The sequence below is a fragment of the Scomber japonicus genome, chromosome 6, assembly GCF_027409825.1.
Source record: "Scomber japonicus isolate fScoJap1 chromosome 6, fScoJap1.pri, whole genome shotgun sequence".
Lineage (NCBI taxonomy): Eukaryota > Metazoa > Chordata > Actinopteri > Scombriformes > Scombridae > Scomber > Scomber japonicus.
Window position 1 is genome coordinate 28,850,787 of NC_070583.1, and position 19,517 is coordinate 28,870,303.

Genomic DNA, 19,517 nt, shown 5'->3' on the forward strand with positions numbered 1-19,517 from the left:
ACAACTGGTAGTTACAGATTTAGTCAAGGTGAACTATTTCACTTGACAAAGTCAGTGAAGTTCTCTCAGTTATTCGTGTAAATCAAAATAAATCCAGCACACAATATAAATACCTCTCAAGCTGCCAAAATGATAACTGTCTCACCTTGGGTTTGAGGTGAGTCGTCCTGCAGGGTTATTGTGATGATCCTCTGCCTGGGAAGCCTTGAGCTTTTTCCCGCTGATCATGTCCGTGCTCGGCCTACTCCTCTTGGTTTTCTGTTTGCTTTTTGCAGCTCCTGAAACTGCAACTGATGCGGAGGAGTTAGGTGGCTTTTGTTCTGAGGATCTGGAAATGGGAGTTGTTCTGCTGCTTTGAGAGTGTGCAGAGGTCTGTGTTTGGGTGAGAACGCCAACAACACGCCCCTTGGCAGGGCTTAAAGAGGTGGCTGGGGCTAAAGTAACAGTGGTGCTTGTACAGTCCAAAGACTGGGATCTGTTAAAAGGCTGTGACTGGTGCTGTAAGTGGATATTACCGCCTTCTGTGTCTCCTTGTTGGTTGACAGCCATGCTGATAGTTTGCTGGGATGGCAGGACGCAGATGCTGCTGGCTATGGAAGTCTGGACAGAGGAGCTGAGTTGTGACATCAGAGGAGCCCCCCCTGCTGACTGAAGGACCATGGGCTGATCGGACAGGCCTAACCCATGTGGCCCTGCCTTAAACAACAGGTTGCTGATTGGCCCTGTGATCTCAGTGGAGTTGAGGACAGGGGTAGAGAGGGAGACTGATCCTGGTGCAAGAAGACCGGCAGCGCCACTAGGGGGCACAGACACAACATTTAAAACTGACTGACTGGGGTTGAGACCAGAGACTGTGCAAGGTAGGAGGTGAGTAGATGTATCGTGACCCAGGATACCAGACTGGGCTGTAGCAGGGATCCTTTGCTGAAGGAGAGTAGTGGGATCCAAGTACATAACCCCACCTGATTTTGGCCTCTTGATAATATTGGGGACCTTACGCTGGGAAGAGGAGAGGGTGCTTAATTCAACTAAGCCACCAGGCTGGCCAGGGATGCTAGCAGTAATCTGAGGGGAAGACAGGTTGATTAGGGTCATATTAGGAGGGGCGACATCTGACGGGGCCAGAGTGGGCTGGCTGCGAGAGCGGGCCAACTTCTTGTTTTTTCTGGGAAGAAGACGAGATATAGGCCTCTTTTTGCCATGAGCAGAGGCGAGTACAGTCGGGGAAGAAGTGAGAGAGGAGGGACTGGACACTATGGCAACACTGGGACCCGGTCGACCGGCCTCTGACACCAGTATCTGGGGCTGGTCGTGTGGCAACCCAATGAGAAGCCCTGAGGTGGTGCTTGGTATTCCTGTCTGGAAGCCGGCCTGTGTGGCTCCTCTAAACGTGTGAATCTGGGAGGAGTGGGGCATCGTGCCCAGGACTTTGCCACCAGCAGGAAATATTGGCTGTGCTGAGGTGAGACCAGTGTTCAACCCTGTATTGAGTGTCATGGCGCTGATCACTGCTTGGGAGCTGGTGTCCATCACTCCTGTCGCACTAATCTTTTGCGTGACTCCATTAGGGACAGTCTGGAGGACATAGAGGGGTTGAAACTGATTAACCAGGATGAGTTTTTCAGGTCCTGGTTTGATCACTGCTGGGCTGGAAACCTGAGCCTGGGATGGTCCTGGACCAGGTACTGGACTAGGGCTGCTGGTAGCTGCAGCTGATGCTGGAAGGTACTTTTGACCCTGAAGAGGCAGAGAGGGGGAACTTGGCAAACCAGGAGTACCAGAATTCCTGGGAACGTCCTGATTACCTGGCGGTTCCACCACCTGGCCAATGGCAGGGCTGGGAATAAACTGCTCAGGAGTCATGTGACCTTCAGTGACTTGGGTATCCCTGTTTCCCAGAGCTGTAACATCATGCTGATTCTCTGATGGTGACACACCTGGCCCTGCTCTTTTCTTATCCCCGCTCTTTTCAGCGCTGATAGTCTCTGGGTCAGAGGTCAAGCCCAGCATGGTGCGGTCTGAGGTATCTGAGATGAGGCTCCCAGCACTGTGGTTCTGACTGGTACTAACAGTAGGGCTGCGTGTGGTCAGCACAGAGAGGTCAGAGGGCAGCTCCAGAGGAAGATATGGCTCCTCTACAGATATGGAGCTATTCACACTACTCTCCACCACCCCTCCACTCTCTGCACTGGGCAGTGGCTGGGAAAAATCATCAAACAGAATGTCTTTACGCCGGTTGACATCCACGCCGACATAACCCTCATCCAGTAGCAGCTCAGAGGAGGAAGACTCTGGCTGCTGACCCAGAGCTTGCATTGACATGGAAGGTGTGTTCAGGACAAACTCCATGATGTCTGACGGCAAAATGTTACCGCAGTCATCACTGTTGTTATTGTCAGAGTCTGATTTAAGCAGGTCAGTGCTGAGGGAGAGCTGGGCTTCGAGAGGATCCTGGCCCTGACTTTGTGGCTGGGACTTGACCCCACCTCCTAAAGGAAGACAGTTTTCTTTCTGGTTCTTTCTGCCTTCTCGCGTGTTACTGCTTACTGCTGCACCTGTTGCTCCACCACTGTTGTCCCCCTCCTTGCTCGAGTCATGTGACTCCAGTTTCTCTGTGTGCCTCTCTCTGCCCCTTCTCTTCGGAGTGCTCTTATGTGGGGTGGAAGAGGAGGTGGCTGTGGTGGTTGTGGTGCTGGTGGTACAGATGCTTGTGTCACTCTCTGAGCCATCGTCGACGCCATCGAGCTGGCCGATATGCTGCTTGCCCAAGGTCCTGTTAAAAACACAACAGACACAATATGTTAGGTTGTTATTAGAGAGCATGGAAAAAAATAACCAATTAAAAGCTAGTGTGTGTACTTACAAAGCGCTCAGCATGTCGTCTTCTGCTTTTCCTTGTGCCCTCTGTTGTTGCTGCTCCTCATCTTTAAGAAAGCGCTGGAGCTGGGAGCCTCGTCCCAAACACTGGTCTATCCCTTCTATGGATGGCAGGCCGTCACCTGGGTTAATTATTGTCCGTGTGAAGTTGTAGTAGTAAGGGTCTTTACCCCTCTGTTTCATTACGCTGTCCTCATCCTCTCCACTGTCCCCAGACGAAGAGGTGGTGCTCATATCATCTGCTCCGTCCACCTGCCCTTCAGCTGACTTCTTGCGACCGCCTGTCCTCCTCTTAACCACGGCTCCGGCTCCGTCCCCGCTGCCATAGAAGGGGAGGTCCTCCTCGCCGTACGAGCGGACCCCGTAGAAGGGTGTGAGACCAAAAAACATGTTTGAGCGTGCGCGAGCACTGCGCCGGGGGTAGCGGCGCTTGGCTGACCCTGACCCGTCACTGTCATCCTCGTGATGTTTATCATCCATACCTCTGTCATGGTCATCTTCTGGACCATCAGCCTCGTCTTCGGTGCCTTGAGTGAGGAGGCTGCGGTGGTCTCGGAGTTCGCTGTGATCTTTATGCAAATCATCCTCCTCCGTCTGAGTCTGGGTGTCAGATTCAGAGCTGTCACTGCTGCTGGCAGACGGCGAGGAGAAGAGAGCAGAGCGGGCTGAACGACGGGTCCCCTGGCCAGCAGGAGAGACAGTGGAGGTAGTGGTCGTGGGACAGGAAGAGGAAATACCGCCAATAGTGCTGGTCCCATTAGGGTCAGTCTTAATATCTGTCTTCAGTGGAGTTACAGTGGGAGGTTTAACAGACCTCTTTTTCTCTCTGGACGACAGCTGCAGCTGGTTAGTTGTTGGTTTGGAATGAGACTGAGAAGATGTCTTCATTGCTTTCTCTGGTGCTAAACCAGCCTGCTGCAGATGCTGCAAGTTATCCACACTGGAGCTGTTCTTTCTCTCGGGACAGGAGAAATTTTCTCTGCTCTTTGAGGATGACCTGTCTCCTCCCTGGTTCTCAAGCTTCTCCCCCTGAGCCTTCCCATGGACTTTGGTGCTGTTTCCAAGCATCTGAGCTTTGCTATTGCTGTTGTTGTGAGAGGTGGGGTTTGTAGCATGTGTGTTGGAGCTGCCACTAGCTTTAGTATTATTGTTGAGGAGTAGAATTTTGTTGCTGCTGTTGCTATTTTGGAGACCTTTCTCCCTTTCCCGGTCTTTGGACACCTCTCTGCTGCCTGTCGTCTTAACTTTGGGGTGTTTGTCTTTGGCAGCTGAAGCTGCAGCTGGAGACGCAAGATGCATGGAGCCTCGTTTGACAACGTCATCTTCTGCTGGTGTCCTCGATGGCCAAATAGGCTTCATGGCTGCTGCTGATCCCGGACCTGATGAGTAATCATTTGATTTCCGTGCACTGGTCTTCTGAAACGAAGGCTGTGGGGAGCCGGATTTCCCAACAACTGAGTCCTTATGGAGTGAAGATGGCACTAAGTTTCTAGTGCCACTACTGCTCTCCTTCCCTGAGTTGGGCTTGTCCTTAGACTGTATAGTGTTAGAGCTGGGAGTGGACCGGTGACGAGGCAACAAACTGAGGCTTGAAGAAACATCCTGATCTTTGCCTCCGTGTTTTCCTTGCTTGTCAGCCTGCTTGGTGCTGCCACCTCTCTGCTGACTTGTGAGGACAGCAGTACCCACAGGAGGGGAGGACTGGCCTGAGCCTGCAGGTGCCAGTCTAGGGCTCTTAGTTTCACCTGCAGCCTGTTTGGACTGACTGCCAGGGTTGCTGTCTTTCCCTGAGCCAGAGTCTTTGTTTCTTTCTGTGCTTCTATAACTGGAATCTCTCGAGGGTCTACCTTTGTCAGAGTCTCTGCTAGACGGTCTGTCTTTTCCTGCTTCCCTGCTATATTGTCTATGTTTCTCAGAGTCCCTTAGCCCTGTATCTCTACTGAGTGGCCTAGCTTTTTCAATATCCTTATAGCTGAAATCTCTAGAGGTTGATTTGCTCTTATCTGTCTCTCTGTTGTTTGTGTCTCTGCTTGCCTGTCTCCCCTTCTCAGAGTCTCTGTTCCCTTGTCTTCCCTTTTCTGAATCTCTTAAGGGGTCTCTACTGAGAGGTCTCCCCCTCTCAGATTCTTTCAGAGCTGAGTCTTTACTCAATGGTCTCCGCTTTTCTGGGTCTTTGGCTGCTAGTTCACCTTTGTCAGAGTCTTTTTGCCCGAGGTCTCTGGACAATCTATTCCTCTCAGAATCCTTAGAGGCTTGCTCTCGACTTGACACTCTCCCCTTGTCTGCATCTCTCGACCCTTGGTCTCTGGATGGTTGTGATCTATTTCTGTCTGTGGAGAACTGTCTACCTCTTTCATCGTCCCTCTGAACAGAGTCTTTGCTGGGGTGTTTGGCCTTTTCAGGGTCTCTGGCAGGTGAGGGGATGAGGGGAGGTGGTGAAGTAAGGGGCCGTGACAAAATCTGAGGTGGGGACGTCATCCCTCTCTGTCTGTGCAGCTGGTGAGGAGGAGGGGAGAGAGAAGGGGAGCTGTGGCGCCGTGAGTCAATATTCCGCATGCCAGTGTTCAGCAGGGAGTCTCCTACTGTCACAATCTCATGGCTTTGGGGTTGAGAGGAACCTCCTACAAATAAGGAAAAAACATTAATGTAATGTATGTAAAATGTGAATCTTGGAACTTAGAAACTTTTAAAGACTTTAGCATGTTCTTACCTGGAGAGGGCATGGGCCTGGGGCCTTGTGAGCGCTGGCAAGGGGGGTAACTGGGGTGCCGGTTCCTTGTGTAAACCCTGAGCTTGGGGGTGTTGGCAGGGGAAAGGGTGTCTGAACGCCGTGGAGATTCAAATGGATCAGGAAAGTCTTGATATGAAAAAGGGAGAAATTGACACAGAACATACAGTTAAGTTAAACATGTACAACCAAACATGACACATACATGTACTGCAACAGATGCTAACCTGAACAATATTGTATAGGTTCATTGTATAGCTTACCTGCTATGGGCGGTGGGCTGTGTGCTATCGTTCGATTCTCCTCAGGAGCCATCATGCTCTTCAGGTCAGACTCTACCACTGGAGGGTGACAAACTAGGATCCTACAGGTATACACGCAGCGCTTTCGAGCATCTAAAGTACTCCAGTACACCCTGGAACACCTGGAGAGAAAACATATTTAGTTTAGCATTACTGACTTTGATTTAAAGCTCCTCTGGCAGGTAGATGTACTTTAAAAAGTTAGGGTTTGGGTTAGGGTTGAAGTGTTTTCTCATGAACAGGAAAGTTAAGTTTACATTCACTTTTACTCATCAAAATGCAAAAATACAAAATAATACTTACTGGTATCCTACAGGGAAGAGTTTGCGTTTGCAGTCTGAGAGTTCAGTCAATATCCCCAAACAATCAATGGTCATGGAGCCTGCAGCGATGATGAAGATGATTAAATCAGCATTTAAGAGACATTGCAATAACAAGTCAAGTAAAAAAACAAGATAGACTGGCAGTCATCTACCACCAGTCACCTTACCTATCATCATGTGGACATTTTCAGGCTCCAGCCCTGCCAACCACTTCCTCCTGAGACTAATTCCATCCAGGTCCACCAGGATTCTGCGGGTCACCTCAAACTCAGACACCACCTGGGGAGAAATACACAATCATGGGTAAGATGAAGAGAGAGTGTTTCCTTTTCTGAAGTGTAGCTTGATCCGTATAATATGAGATCGATGCACTGTAAAGAAAGAATGTCCTTACCTCTCCCTTGATGAGGTCACTGTGCTTTGGACAATAGACTTTCTTGTCCTCCAGGAAGACGCAGTGGTACTGGCGGGCGCACATGAAGTGGTAGTTACTGGTGCAAGAGGTGAGGCAGCATCCGACTGTGGCCCCTGGCTTTTGACACTTCTCGCAGCGCTGAGTAGAAGTACAACAGAAACATGTTTCAAGTGTCTGTCAGATCAATACAATTTGAACATAGAGTGGGAACTTGCGAGGGACAAAGTGTGCTCTCTTACTAGCTGTTTTCCCCTGAGTACAGCCATGTGAACATTTTTCAGAGAGCCGTCGTCGTCCTCGAACACCTCAGCGGACCACAGGGCACAGTTCACATGGGTCCACTCGTTCTGACCGATGTACAGCAACCTGCCACCCTCCTGAAACATACAGACGCATTTTAAATAACAAAGCCTCTGCCTTACAATTGTTGAAGAAAGTGCAAGCGGATTTGTTACTCACATTAGTGTTCTCGTCTCCATATTTCAGACACAGAACACACTGCCTGTTATCACTGACACCTGGCGGAGGAGGGAGCTCTGGGCTGTCTTCACGATCTGCAAACAACAAACAAAGGTTGAATTTAGAAAAAGAAAAAAACAACTGATACGATGTGCAAAACAATGTACGGATACACATTTGTGCAGTTTGCCTTACCAGGTAGAAGTGGAGGTGGTGGGGGTAAAGATGGAGGGAGTGGAGGAGAGGAGGCTGGAGTATCTGGCTCACCGGGGGTCTTGGGCCGGGGAGCTGGGATAATCTTTTTCATGAGGTGGGGGTACTCAGCACGGGAAAGCTCCTGTCTCTCCTGCCATTGGGCGTAGTTGTGATCCAGGGATGGAGGCAGCACAGCATTGGGAAGGAGACCACTGCTGTGAAAAAACAGCACATGCAGACAGTCACTACTAGGACTAACTTATATGTGAATTTCTCCAACAAGTAGTGATTATTTTATTGACAAAAGCCAGGTGTAAACAACAGAATCATTTCGAAAGAACCACAAGAACCACAGGAGTTGTTGTGTAGCCTAAGGACAAGAAAAAGACTCTAAGAACACAATCCAGTGTTGTGTAGTGGTTATTGTTTTTACATCCAAACAACATCACTAGTCAAACTTCAGACTAATTAATGGTATTCAGAGGCAGTTCTTGCTTTAGTGATTATTGCTCTCAGCAAGATGGACTTTTGGAGTTCAAACCAAAGTTAATAGTTAATAGTTAATAGTGTTCATTTTTACAATATGTTATATTTAAAAACAAGTTGAGTAAAATGTAAGAAAAATGTTCCACCTTTGTTTAATTGCTGCCCTTATTTCAGTCACAGGGAGATTAATTCATGAACTTAAACTTATCAAACAGACATTACAAGGACAACGTAAAATATAAACTCAACTGTCTGCCCTAAGTGATATTTTTCATTGTGTAGTAAAGCTCCATTGAGCCATCTAAGCTATTATAATACATTTAAAAGGCTCTAATAAGCGTTCAATTTAAATGCCATAGGCCACTGTCTTTATGTAAGATCATGTATATCACCCATACACAAATTGTGAGCACATGTCCCTACAAGCAGTCACTGATAACAGAAAGAAGAAAGAAGAACAATCATAAAGATTGTGTGTCAAGTGTTGCTTTTTATAGAAGATAGATTACATGTGTTGGCAACCACTGAAAGTGTGTTTAATCCATCAGCACAATCTTAAAGATGATCTGCAGTGCTGTGAAGATCTCAGGATTTCCCCTCCAGAAGATATGGAAATTAAAACCTGGGCAGTGACAGCAGCAATAAATTTAAAAAAAAAATACTTTGCCAAGTTAAACTCGCAGAATGGAACTTTTGTCTCCCACTTCTGGCAGAGAGAGTAATTACAAAAACAATATTGACATGCTTACGACTTAGGTTACCCCGCTATTGTTACGGCTGTAAAAAGTTTTACATCGCACAACCCACGCAAAATGACCTGAATTTGATCCATTCAATCCAATACTATTTGAAAACTCCAAAAGAGCTGCAAAATTAAATGTGTTTATCCCCATTCAAGTTAGCAGAAAGCTAACCAGAAGTTAGCAGCTGGTGAAAGCCAGTGCGGAAAAGTCAAACCCAGCACCACATTTAAAATACAGAGAGAGATACAGAGATTTACCTGGCTGAGACAGACTTTATCAGCATTGTGTGAACTTGTTTGGCAAGGGCTTGAATATAACATTTATTATCATGTTAAAGTGCTGCACTATAGCTTTACATATAGCCAAGTCGAGCAAGGCTGAATAACTGGTGTGGGATAACATTTCATATTTAAAAAGCCAGTTGAGGCAACTGTTTAAGAGGCTTTCATCCAATGATGGCCACAGGATGCACTGGATGGATCATTTGTTTCCTGGATGGGAGCATTGATACATAACGCAAAAGACCAAACTGACAAGGAAACCACAATTAGACCACAAATATTTATCAAAGAGCCAACAAGTGAAATGCGACACTGTGACGGTTTGCCTCCCACAATGCCTGGAAGTGAAGCAGAGTAAATGCTCTGGGATATCTGATAGCTGGCAAATGAGAGCAAGTGACTGAGTGAGTTAGTGAATGAGTGAGAGAGAAAGTGTGAATGTGGGAAGGATTCCAGTGTACAGAGAGGCACAACTATGCCACTCATTTACAAAGTATAGATTCAAGTTGCAAGCCACAAAAAGAGACTATGAGCTTTGAGCTACTAACAATGACAAATAATAAGCTTGTCATCTCTGTAAAGAGCATTAATTATTCAATATGTTCGCTTCATTATTAATCATTGTGAGAGTGAGAATATGCATTAATCAATATCTGCTCACCTCCATAAATAAGTCTCAAGTGACTGATTAAAAAGCCCACAGCCTTAGACAAAGAGAACCAACTACAGCTAATCGGGGTTGATTTAATTGATCCTGTCTTCTCTAGTCAATAAGGAATGCACACATAAATACAGATATCAACTGTCTTTCCAGTAGAAATATTAATAATCATATTAATCAATGTTATTCTGAACTCTATCTTATCTTCCCTTTGCCTCCAATCATCAATTATCCACAACATTCATCACTGAACTGTCCAATGAGTTCATTAATTCAGCGGGAACTGTGAAATCAATGTCATTACTGCTTTAAGTCTTGACTGGGACCTTTAATCATTGCCATTGTCCTGAGATAAGGTATGTTGAGAGAAATCAATTTCATTGATCTCTTCTGTTAAGTCAGTCATTTCTGTTAAGTCATTAAAACAGTCCCTTTCTGTCTCTGATGTCAAAGCCAGTGTTTTAGTTGTAATTCCCAAAAACTGAACATTACACATATTTGTAGATTTGATATCCTTTGAGTCAAAGAAAGCCAACAATAGTTCAGAACTCTGAAACTGAAAGGGGTGATTTACACATCTCACTAGTTTGACTTTATTCCTCCAAGCAGCTTTGATCCATTTTCGCTTACCACTCAAAAAGATACAGTGACGGTCATGTGAAGTCCTGATCTTGCCCTTTGGCTGTTATTTCCACTAAATACTGTATCTCAGAAGTTGTTGGTACAGTCAGCCCACAAATTTTATAAATATTAGTTCTCTGCTTTCTGGTTGCCTCCTTTTACACAGATGATGGTACAGTTTCTCCCAGAGAAACCACATCTTGCTCGTCATTTCAATAATTACAGACCTACAACTTTTTTGAAAACTGCAGTTCTTCTCCCAAGGTTTTAGGCCGGGCTCACGTTACATGAGTATTAAATCCAAACTTTTTACTCTATAATTGCAAACATAACTCACACTACAAGTTTAGAAAATAACACTGTATGATCATCACACACATGACAATGCTTTTAAGACTGAGATCGCTGCCTAGTGGGGGGTGTTTCTTAAAAATGGACTTGTTTAATGGACATGTGTGGACTGCGTTTCTTTTAGTAGTTATTTAGTATTTTATTATTTAGTATTTAAAGTTTGCGAAAATGGAAAATAATAATAATATTATACTGTAAAAAAAAGATAGCAAAGTTAAGTTGTAACCCGGAGTTAACTTACATCTTATTGATGGTTCAAATTCAGATATTGTGTTAATTCATGAAAGTCTACGTGCTTGGAAGAAGAAAAAAAAAATTACTTTGAGATTGTACAGCAAGTAATTATTCAGTGAGTACAGATGGAAACTGTAAACTGAACTCTTTGTACTCTTTCAATTTCACATAGACTACGGTGTGGTAGACACTCACTTGGCAGCGACTTTTTGTCTTTCCCACAATCTGGACTCTTTCACTTTGAACCATGGGAAGTTTCGGTCCATTTGCTGAAACAGAAAACATTAGATCAAGTTCACATATCAGCTTACTGATACAGAAAATACCTGCATAGACTTTCATTTGGGCTGAGATTATGGTTAGTCCTCAGCAGACTGGCGCTATCTTGATGGTGCTATACTTTGATGATAGCTATTGACCCCATACCAGCTCCAAATAAAACATCAGGACATTTTAGACACTTGAAACGTGTCACAAAACATAACAGTCAAGTTGTCTGAAATGATCCAAAATTTTAAAGTACATGTGAACTGCATGAATTGTGCATTCGCTAGTGCTGTGAGAATATAATCTATATAATAAAATAGAAATCCAAAGTTGATGTGTGTGTGGTTCTTACACGGATGAAGAAAGACTTGACCATGCTGTTGGCTTTCCTGCTCTCGGGTTGGCCACCGTCACCGTTGATGGCCGTCTGGATGATTCGCGCGATGTCGTCACTGAACTCCAGCTGACAGAGAAATGATGATCACAGAGTATGACACAGTGTCCGCCCTCTCATACTTTCTTTCCCCCTGTCTGCTGGCAGCAAAGTATGGAAAGTACTATGTCACTCTGCCCTTTCTATGCTCCTCACCATCTTCCTCAGTGTTTCCTACAATTCCCAGTATCTTCTCTCCCTAAAAGCATCTCTCACCCATGAACGCTGTAATTGTTTAAACAGTGAACTGCAGAGGCACGTTGGTGGAAATGTTATTACTCCAGCTAAATCTGTTCATTTACCATAATGCTGCATAGGTCGAACCATCACAGCTGTTGTTGTTAAGCGCTAATTGCTTTGCATGAGCATGTGATATAATGAGCAGAAGAGACGCAGCTTAAAAGAAAAAAAACATACTTACCACTGACTTGTAGCGACCTTGATCCATCTTTTTCTCGACAGACTCCAGGTCTGGAGGAGAGTCGCTGGGAGTGGTGGGCGTGACTTCAGTCAAGATTGGGGGATCCGGGCCCTCGGGGGAACGACGGGATGGAAGACTCTCCTCTGTCTCTGGGTTCAGCTCAGGAGGTTTCACCGCCTGTCCCCAAAAGAGAGTTAAACCCTGAGTAGAGCTCTTACTCTTACGTTCAATCGTCTCTTTGTAACTTAATACATGTGATTGTATCTGTCAGTGTTTACTCTGTTTGCGTTCATCTGTGGTGCAACATCATACTGCATGTTTTGACTATGCAAAAACTGGCGAAAATTCAAAGCAGCTTGCGGAAGGGTGTGTTTGGTTTTTGGAAACTCCTCAAGAGTGACTGCATCGGAGTTACAGAAGAGTGTGTGTTGACTGACCTGTCTGTATCGTAACAGGTGTGTGGATGTGCGTGAGTTTAGCAGTGCAGTAAGGATGTGGCGAATGCAGCCCTGAAGCTCCCTCTCCAACGCTGTTCGCCACTCGGCTGGATGGCGTTCCGTACATTTAGTGCATGTGTAGGCAACGCTCTCTGGCAGCTTTGACAGCAGCTCGTACATCTCATCTGAGGGGACAGCGACAGATGACAGGTCATTATTAGGTTTATCGTCTTTCAACGGCTCTTCAGAATGACAGCCTGTCAGTCAGCTGTGCAGACAATGACGACTGACAAGACAAATCAAGTGCAACAAGTGCTACAAAATATTCAAATCAGTGTTCTACTTGTAAAGATCTTTTATTACATTTGTATTTCAATACATTTTTCTTTTGAGGCCTAACTGACCTGTCAGATTCTCACACTTGGCATGAACCCAATGGTTGCAACGGCCACACTGCATCATCTTGCTGTCGTAGTCATCATCATCATAGCACTTATCACACAGTGGGCAGAAGTTCCCTGAGAGAGAAGATAACATGTAAGGTGATAAACATTCATACCACTTGGTACAAAATGACTTTGATTCAAATGTTGCCCTTTAAGTGGTTGTCAACTTGTTGCTGATGAAAACTTTAAAGTATTCAAAACCAAATCAGGCATTGGTAATGAGGCGGGTGGTGGTGTGGGGGCGTTTATTTGTGAAAGTAACGGCTAGAATGTAACGCAACTATGGAACAATCACAAAATAACATTTTACTAATCTGAGTCACAGACTTTCTTGTTATCACCCCTCCTTCTCTTCATTCATTTTCTAGCTCGCTCAACCACAGCTATGCTCTCTTTCTCCCTCGCTCACTCGCTGGTGCTCTCAGCTCTCTCTCTCTCTTTGTCTTTTTTAGAATAGGTTGGGGAGCCATCAGCAAAGTCTAACTTTACTTTTAATGATATCAAACAAAGAGAAATGCCCTTCCAATCCTCCCTTAAGGCAAGGTTTGACAGATCTGATCAGTCTGATGGCTGCTGTGATTGGCTGCCACAGAATGATATCAGGCTGTGTTTCTCCACAAGTTGGTTCTGGATCAGCTTTTTGTTATCATTCCTGTTCATTCAAACAAAGGGGGGAACTGGCGTTTCTGCTGCAACATCTAATTTGGTCTGAATGCAGTCCACAAAATACAGATCAGAAAGAATACCAGTGTAGCAGCAACTAACTATCATTTTATTGATTAAATGATATATCATTTTGTCTACATAATGTCAGAAACTACGAAAAAGAAGTTCCATACTGGTGATGTATATGTACAATCATTCCTTAACAGTGAGCATTATGTTGGGCACCACATGCTTGTTACTCACCTTTAGCAAAGAGTTTGGCACAGTCATGACACATGGAGAAGTCATGTGACCACTGGGCATCCCAGGACTTCCCGGGTTTAGTGGCTCCACAACTCTTACAGCGCACACACTTGGTGCAAATCTGAAATGAGAAACCCACAAAAAAGCTGGTGACTACATTGCAGAATCTTGCAAGCAGTTGTGGTGTGAAAGTAACGCTGTGAGAGTGGTCAAATGTTTCCATCGCCACCGCCTGTGAGAGGGTCCCATGAATGGAACTGACACTATTGTGAGAGGCTTCGAAGAATGTGTGAACAAAAGGAGAGGCTAGAGGAAGATGTGTGAGTACAATGCTAATGTTTGGTCAGGTAGTGGTAGCGACAGTGACCATATTAAGGTGATAGGGTGGAGAGGATGTCTAAATGATGTGTATCCATACCCAGACTCTCTTCTTTTTGGTGGGTCTGGTAGGGTGGTTGGGACCCAGGCACTCCGGGTGATAGCTGTTACGGCACTTATCGCACTCTAGCAGCTGCTGCTACAGTGAGAGAAGACAAAAGTGACATCAGATCATTTAAGTATCAAGCAAGTAAACTTTGTATTTGTAGCACCATTACAGTGGATCTATGATTTTCTGTAGATTAAAACAGTACTCCCTACGGCTTATTGAGAAGCACATTTCATAATGGGCTTCATGGTTGAATAAACGACATTATGAAAGGTATTACAAAGCAGCTATAGTGCGAGCTGTGCTTGGCAGCGGTTTGTAGGCAGCCACTTAAGTGACAACAACTGCAGTCAAGTTTTTTATGTGGCCGAGCGTCAACACTAGCCCAGTTAAAAGCTTTACAACATGTTACGCCACAGCACTTTTTTCCCACTGCAAAGCAATAGCCACTCTGCCATTCATAAATACTAAAAATAAAATGTCACAGACAAGTTAACAGCTGTTTCATGAGGCTCACACTCACTGCTTGTCTGGCAGTGAAACACTAATAAATGTTGAAGATGCACCAAGTTTATGGTAATGTAGCACAGACTGCACAGATGATACTCTTTAGACAGATGAGTTTCAAGCTCAACTAGAAATCCTTTTTGTAGCTTTTAGCTCTCAGTGACCTATAACCCCATGAATCTGTATAGTTCAATAACATGTACCAACATAAAAAAAAACAATACAACAGGCTTTTGATTCGCATTGACAAAATATCTATATACATAATCCTAAAATGACAACCATACCAAGCTCACACCATGCACATCACACACAAGACTTCAGTTAAATAATAAAATCATGGCGGGAATCCAAGAAGCTGATTAAATGCTGTCGGCTGGCAAGATCAGGAAGTTTCTTTCTAGGGAAGATTCTTCAGCCTTCACAAACTGTCACTCTAAACTAAGCTTCTTTTGTATCTGGCCTTAAATGAACAGAAAGTGCACTGAATGGCTTACTTTAGTTTTCTGGTGCTGGCGCCCACAGGCCTGGCAGAATCGGCATCGTCGACAACACCAGTTTTCAAACTGCTCCTGGAGAGGGCGCTCGGACTCGCCCAGGCAAAAGAGATGGAACGGTTCACAGCATACCTGGCAGAAGACAAACTACAAAGAGGGAAACAACTGTTTGAGACTCCCGACTCTGCCATGGCTGGTGAAAGTGAACTTTATGAGCAGAGGCATATAGAAGAACATTTTTAACTTAGTTTTTTTAACAAGACATTTGAGCAGTAGAGATAAAAGAGATGTAAGCAGGTTCTTTTACCTCAACATTTCCACTGCTCGCACATAAGAAGCAGAGCACCCTGGGCGTGACAGGCACAGAGGAGAGCAGGCTGAGGCCTCCAGCCTCCCACACCTTCTCCACATCATGGTCCCTCTTGAAATCCACTCTGATACGATGCACTCCGTCGCAGGGCGATCTGGACTTCGCCTGGCCCCTAGTCGAGGGAGTGCTCAGCCAGTTTAAAGTACAGCTGCTGGGTGATTTAGTGCTCAGCGGCTTTTTGGGTTTGTCGGACAGGAGTGGAGAGATGAAAGAGAATAGTTAATATTGGAAATGATATGTGCTTTATAGAGTCCATTGAGAAAGTTATGGGTTTCCTTGGGAACTATGTTTGTAGAAAAATAAAAATTTATATTTGAGGGAGGTTCACAGGGGAAAAACAAAGCATACAAGATACAGTATAAAACAGTAAGTTAAAAGTCTGAAGAAACCAACTGTGGCTACTTCCTACCTTGTCTTTTGGTCTTTGTTTAGGAGATGGAGGAACGGAGCGGGAAGTTGGCTTCTTCAACGGTTTTAAGTCAACTTTGAAAAAGAGAAAGTACATGAAAAATAAGAGTGGAGTTCTGTATAAGCTTTATATTTATAATAACAAGGTGCAACCAGTTCCTTACCTGTATCCGACATTGTTGGAGTTAAGCTCTGCTGCTGTGATGAGTGTTGTTGGGGCTTCTTCTTGGGCTCGCTCAGTGGTATCTTGGGTGAGGCGTCTTTTTTGGAAGGCGCCTGACTCACAGGTGGCCGTTGCTGCTGTAGGGATGGCTGATGAGATTGCATAGACTGGGAGGGGGAATTCTGGGCTGAAGATGACGAGGAGGAAGAAGAGGAGGATGAGGAAGATGAGGAAGTGGAAGAGGATGAGGACGAGGAGGAGGATGTGGTCACAACTTGCTGTGGTTTGTGTCCCTTCTTACTGGAGACACTGCTTGAGACAGAGAGCTGTTTGGGGTCTGGTGTCAGGGCTGGAGACTGAGCCTGGGCTGTGACTGTGCTGGCAGTCTGAGGGGGTTCAACTGGCGCAGGGGAAGATGCCAAAGATGGAGATGATTGCTTTGATGATGGCTGCTGTCTTGACTTCTCCTCTCCCAGCTTTAGAGGAGGAGTTTCACTCTTTTTGCGGGAAGGCTCCTCCTTCGGTGGTACAGGAGTAGGTTTGGGGACAGACTCCGTGTTTGGTCCCTTTACCGGATTAAGACCCTCCTTCTTCTCAGACAACTTGTTCTTCTTCTTGTCCTTCTTGCCTTTGCCTTGTTTCTGAAGAAACATCTTTGAGGGCATCCACTGCAAATTTTGACATTTCCTCATCCTGTGGACAGTGACACAAAAATGAACCTTTAATTTCTTTAACATTCCATTAAAAGTTATAAAATGTTATTCAAGACATACATCATAACAGCAATGACCTATTGTGACAAATAGCTCATCTACTGAAACTTACTTGCAGCACTGCTTTTTAATGTTTCGTCCGCCAAATTTGGGCTTGTCGAGACAGTTGGTACATTCACCGCAGTCCTCTGGAACCTGGCAGCCTGAGCACTGGCCACAGCGTCGTGACCGACGACCCTTCTTGGGAGGAGCTTCTTGAACAGCCTTTTGCCGTGTCTCTCGTGGCTTTATGGGAGGGGATTGAGGCTCTGCCTCCTCTGAACCTGCTACTGATGACTTGTCTGTTAGGAGAAATACATCATAAGATAGATGTCATCATAAATGACACTCAATAGTACAGTATTTATTAGACTCACTAGAGTCTGAGATACAAAAACCCCAAAGCAAAATTCTTTGCATATCATTTCTGGTTTATATCATAACAGAAGCTAGTAAGCTCACTAGATCAGCAACATAAGGCATTACAAATTTAAAATATTGTTAAAAACTGAATGAATTCAATCAATAATTTAGCAAACGGAAACCTCCAACTATGAATCTATTTTGCAGAATGCCATAAATTGTCACGTCTAAACTTTAGCTTTAAATGACAGCGCTTCAGTGTCTATTTCATTATTCCCACAATGTCTTCTTGAACACACTCTTTTCTTTGCTGAATGGAGAGCTCCAATTTTATGGAAATCCAAGTCAAATCCAGGTATTTGATGGTATTTGCCATAACAGCAGAGGAGCAGTCCATAGATAGTGTTTCAATTAAAAGCAACTTGTCCAGGATGTTGTCTAAAACAACAATAGTGAGTGAAACGTAGGAATGATATAACTGAGATTATACTTCTAACTCTTGATTGGTCACTGACATCAGATCCTCTGGACTCACAAAAATTCACGTGTGCCAACATGACATAACACCAGTGAAAACTACAGTAACAGGGCAGCCAAAGTGCTCGTTCTATCACCACTTCACTGTGCACTGTGCTCTCTTTCCTCTGCTCTTGAGATTAATCTGTCATCACTGAACACTGCAGGACTTTTTTAAGACTAGCACAGATGTTGTTTCATACATAACAAATGCTTGACTCAACCAAAGCCTCCGACCAGAACAGGCAAGTCTTGTTTAAATTTGCTCAATAATTCTTCTTCTCAATCTTTAAGAATGATAAAAATCCTATATTTAATTAACAATGATTTAGTGCCATCTCGCTGCTGTATGTTTGGTATGTGCTGTTAAGAAACCAGATATAGCCTGTGACCTACTGACCCCTCGCATCGCAACTGCATTAACATCTAACAAATTTGTTAAAGGGGACCTATTTTGCTCATTTCCAGCTCTATATTTTCTTGCTTGATTCACACTCCTTTATCTTATACTTCCCCTTTATGGAGCTTAGTCTCAGTCTCTGAGTCCATTTGAGCTCCTGTTTTTTTAAGGCCGCCCTCCCGATGAGCCCACTCTGTTCTGATTGGCCAGCTTTATGAAAAGGTGCAGCCATATGAGTCATGTTTAGTTGCCTCCAACGCCAAACCAACATTTCCTGCTTTACTGCTTCAAATGAAAATATTTTAAATGACTAAATAGCGGGGGACTTTACAAGAGGTGAAATAACAACATATAGCGATAATTGGAGCTATCTGTTCAACGGACATAGAAATAATGCGAAGAGGAATAATACAAGCATAAAACGGCTGCAGGGATGATGATGTTTAATGAAGAGCTGAAGATGACCAGCACACCTCCAACAGGTACAACTACTGACTTTACTTTGCTCTGCTGTGTAATGGAGTCATGGCTCGGTGTGACTATTACCAAAACAATGGAAAGATGCACTAATGTTAGCAGAGCGGTGAACTTGCACAGTGTGTGGGGAGCAGACGTCAGCTCAGGCGAAAAGTAGAAGAAAATGTTGCAACATGGAAATCGAGCATTGAGAGCAATCTGAAGCCAGTACTTGTTGCTCACAGGGATTACTTCTACATACGTTTACCTCATTATCTAACACTTTTGGCCACTTTTAACATGAACATCTAACACTGTAACATTGTACACTATAGGACTGAAAATAAGGAAAAGCGTAATAGGCCTCCTTTAAACTCAGGCAATGTATTATTATTCATTATTGTAATCTCCCCACGATTCCCCCAGGCGAGTCAGTAAACTTGAACAGCCGAGCCCAGACAATAAGCCACAACCGGGTCAAACAAGATGCAAGTCGAATGTGCCTCACCATCATTCCCCATGGAAGATAGGATCTTCTCTCTCTCCTCCCAGGGCAAGGCACTAAGTGTGGGCATGTCGTCAGGGAACACTGCCCGATTACGGCCAAGAGCCACAGCTGCACGACGACATACATGCTTGATGCGTGGACCACGGACTGAAGCCTCTGACGAGTCGCTCTCTTGACCCTGCTCAAAAGCACACATTGTCACATAAAATAAGACACATTTTAAAAGTGAGCCTCATAATAATAAAAAACTACACACAACAAAACACATAATACAATTTGTTGCAATAATGAGAATGAAGATGATGAAGTGGCAGAGGGGAAGGGAAAGGCACTGGTTGCTGTGGATTGTGTCCATTTCTAAAAACAATAATATTTGTGACAAAGAGAGTTTGGACCCAGGGTACAAGTTCAGCTAGAAAATGTGCAATAACTGCCTATAACCATATAATTGTTAGATCAACACTAGAAGAACAGAAGAGTTTATTTTCTTCAAAGAAATACTTTCAAGAGCACAGCCAGTGCTGCTTTCTGCATAATGCATGAAGCTAGCAGAATTCCCCT

General features: G+C 44.6%; 1 protein-coding gene across 1 annotated transcript in view; it reads right to left on the bottom strand.

Moving 5' to 3' along the window:
• The window catches only part of kmt2a (lysine (K)-specific methyltransferase 2A), a 43,683-nt gene that overhangs the window by 9,676 nt on the left and 14,490 nt on the right, over nucleotides 1–19,517 (bottom strand). The window contains exons 4-26 of the mRNA XM_053320252.1: nucleotides 18,957–19,134; nucleotides 16,787–17,015; nucleotides 15,963–16,654; nucleotides 15,800–15,873; nucleotides 15,328–15,564; nucleotides 15,021–15,167; nucleotides 14,008–14,106; nucleotides 13,590–13,710; nucleotides 12,639–12,752; nucleotides 12,235–12,419; nucleotides 11,798–11,974; nucleotides 11,296–11,406; nucleotides 10,872–10,945; nucleotides 7,300–7,514; nucleotides 7,105–7,199; nucleotides 6,885–7,022; nucleotides 6,625–6,783; nucleotides 6,398–6,509; nucleotides 6,211–6,289; nucleotides 5,869–6,029; nucleotides 5,588–5,734; nucleotides 2,864–5,498; nucleotides 146–2,773 (exon numbers count right to left, since the gene is read on the bottom strand). Of these exons, the coding sequence (XP_053176227.1) occupies nucleotides 146–2,773; nucleotides 2,864–5,498; nucleotides 5,588–5,734; nucleotides 5,869–6,029; nucleotides 6,211–6,289; nucleotides 6,398–6,509; nucleotides 6,625–6,783; nucleotides 6,885–7,022; nucleotides 7,105–7,199; nucleotides 7,300–7,514; nucleotides 10,872–10,945; nucleotides 11,296–11,406; nucleotides 11,798–11,974; nucleotides 12,235–12,419; nucleotides 12,639–12,752; nucleotides 13,590–13,710; nucleotides 14,008–14,106; nucleotides 15,021–15,167; nucleotides 15,328–15,564; nucleotides 15,800–15,873; nucleotides 15,963–16,654; nucleotides 16,787–17,015; nucleotides 18,957–19,134 (8,807 nt within the window). The remainder of the gene's footprint in view (nucleotides 1–145; nucleotides 2,774–2,863; nucleotides 5,499–5,587; nucleotides 5,735–5,868; nucleotides 6,030–6,210; nucleotides 6,290–6,397; nucleotides 6,510–6,624; nucleotides 6,784–6,884; nucleotides 7,023–7,104; nucleotides 7,200–7,299; nucleotides 7,515–10,871; nucleotides 10,946–11,295; nucleotides 11,407–11,797; nucleotides 11,975–12,234; nucleotides 12,420–12,638; nucleotides 12,753–13,589; nucleotides 13,711–14,007; nucleotides 14,107–15,020; nucleotides 15,168–15,327; nucleotides 15,565–15,799; nucleotides 15,874–15,962; nucleotides 16,655–16,786; nucleotides 17,016–18,956; nucleotides 19,135–19,517) is intronic.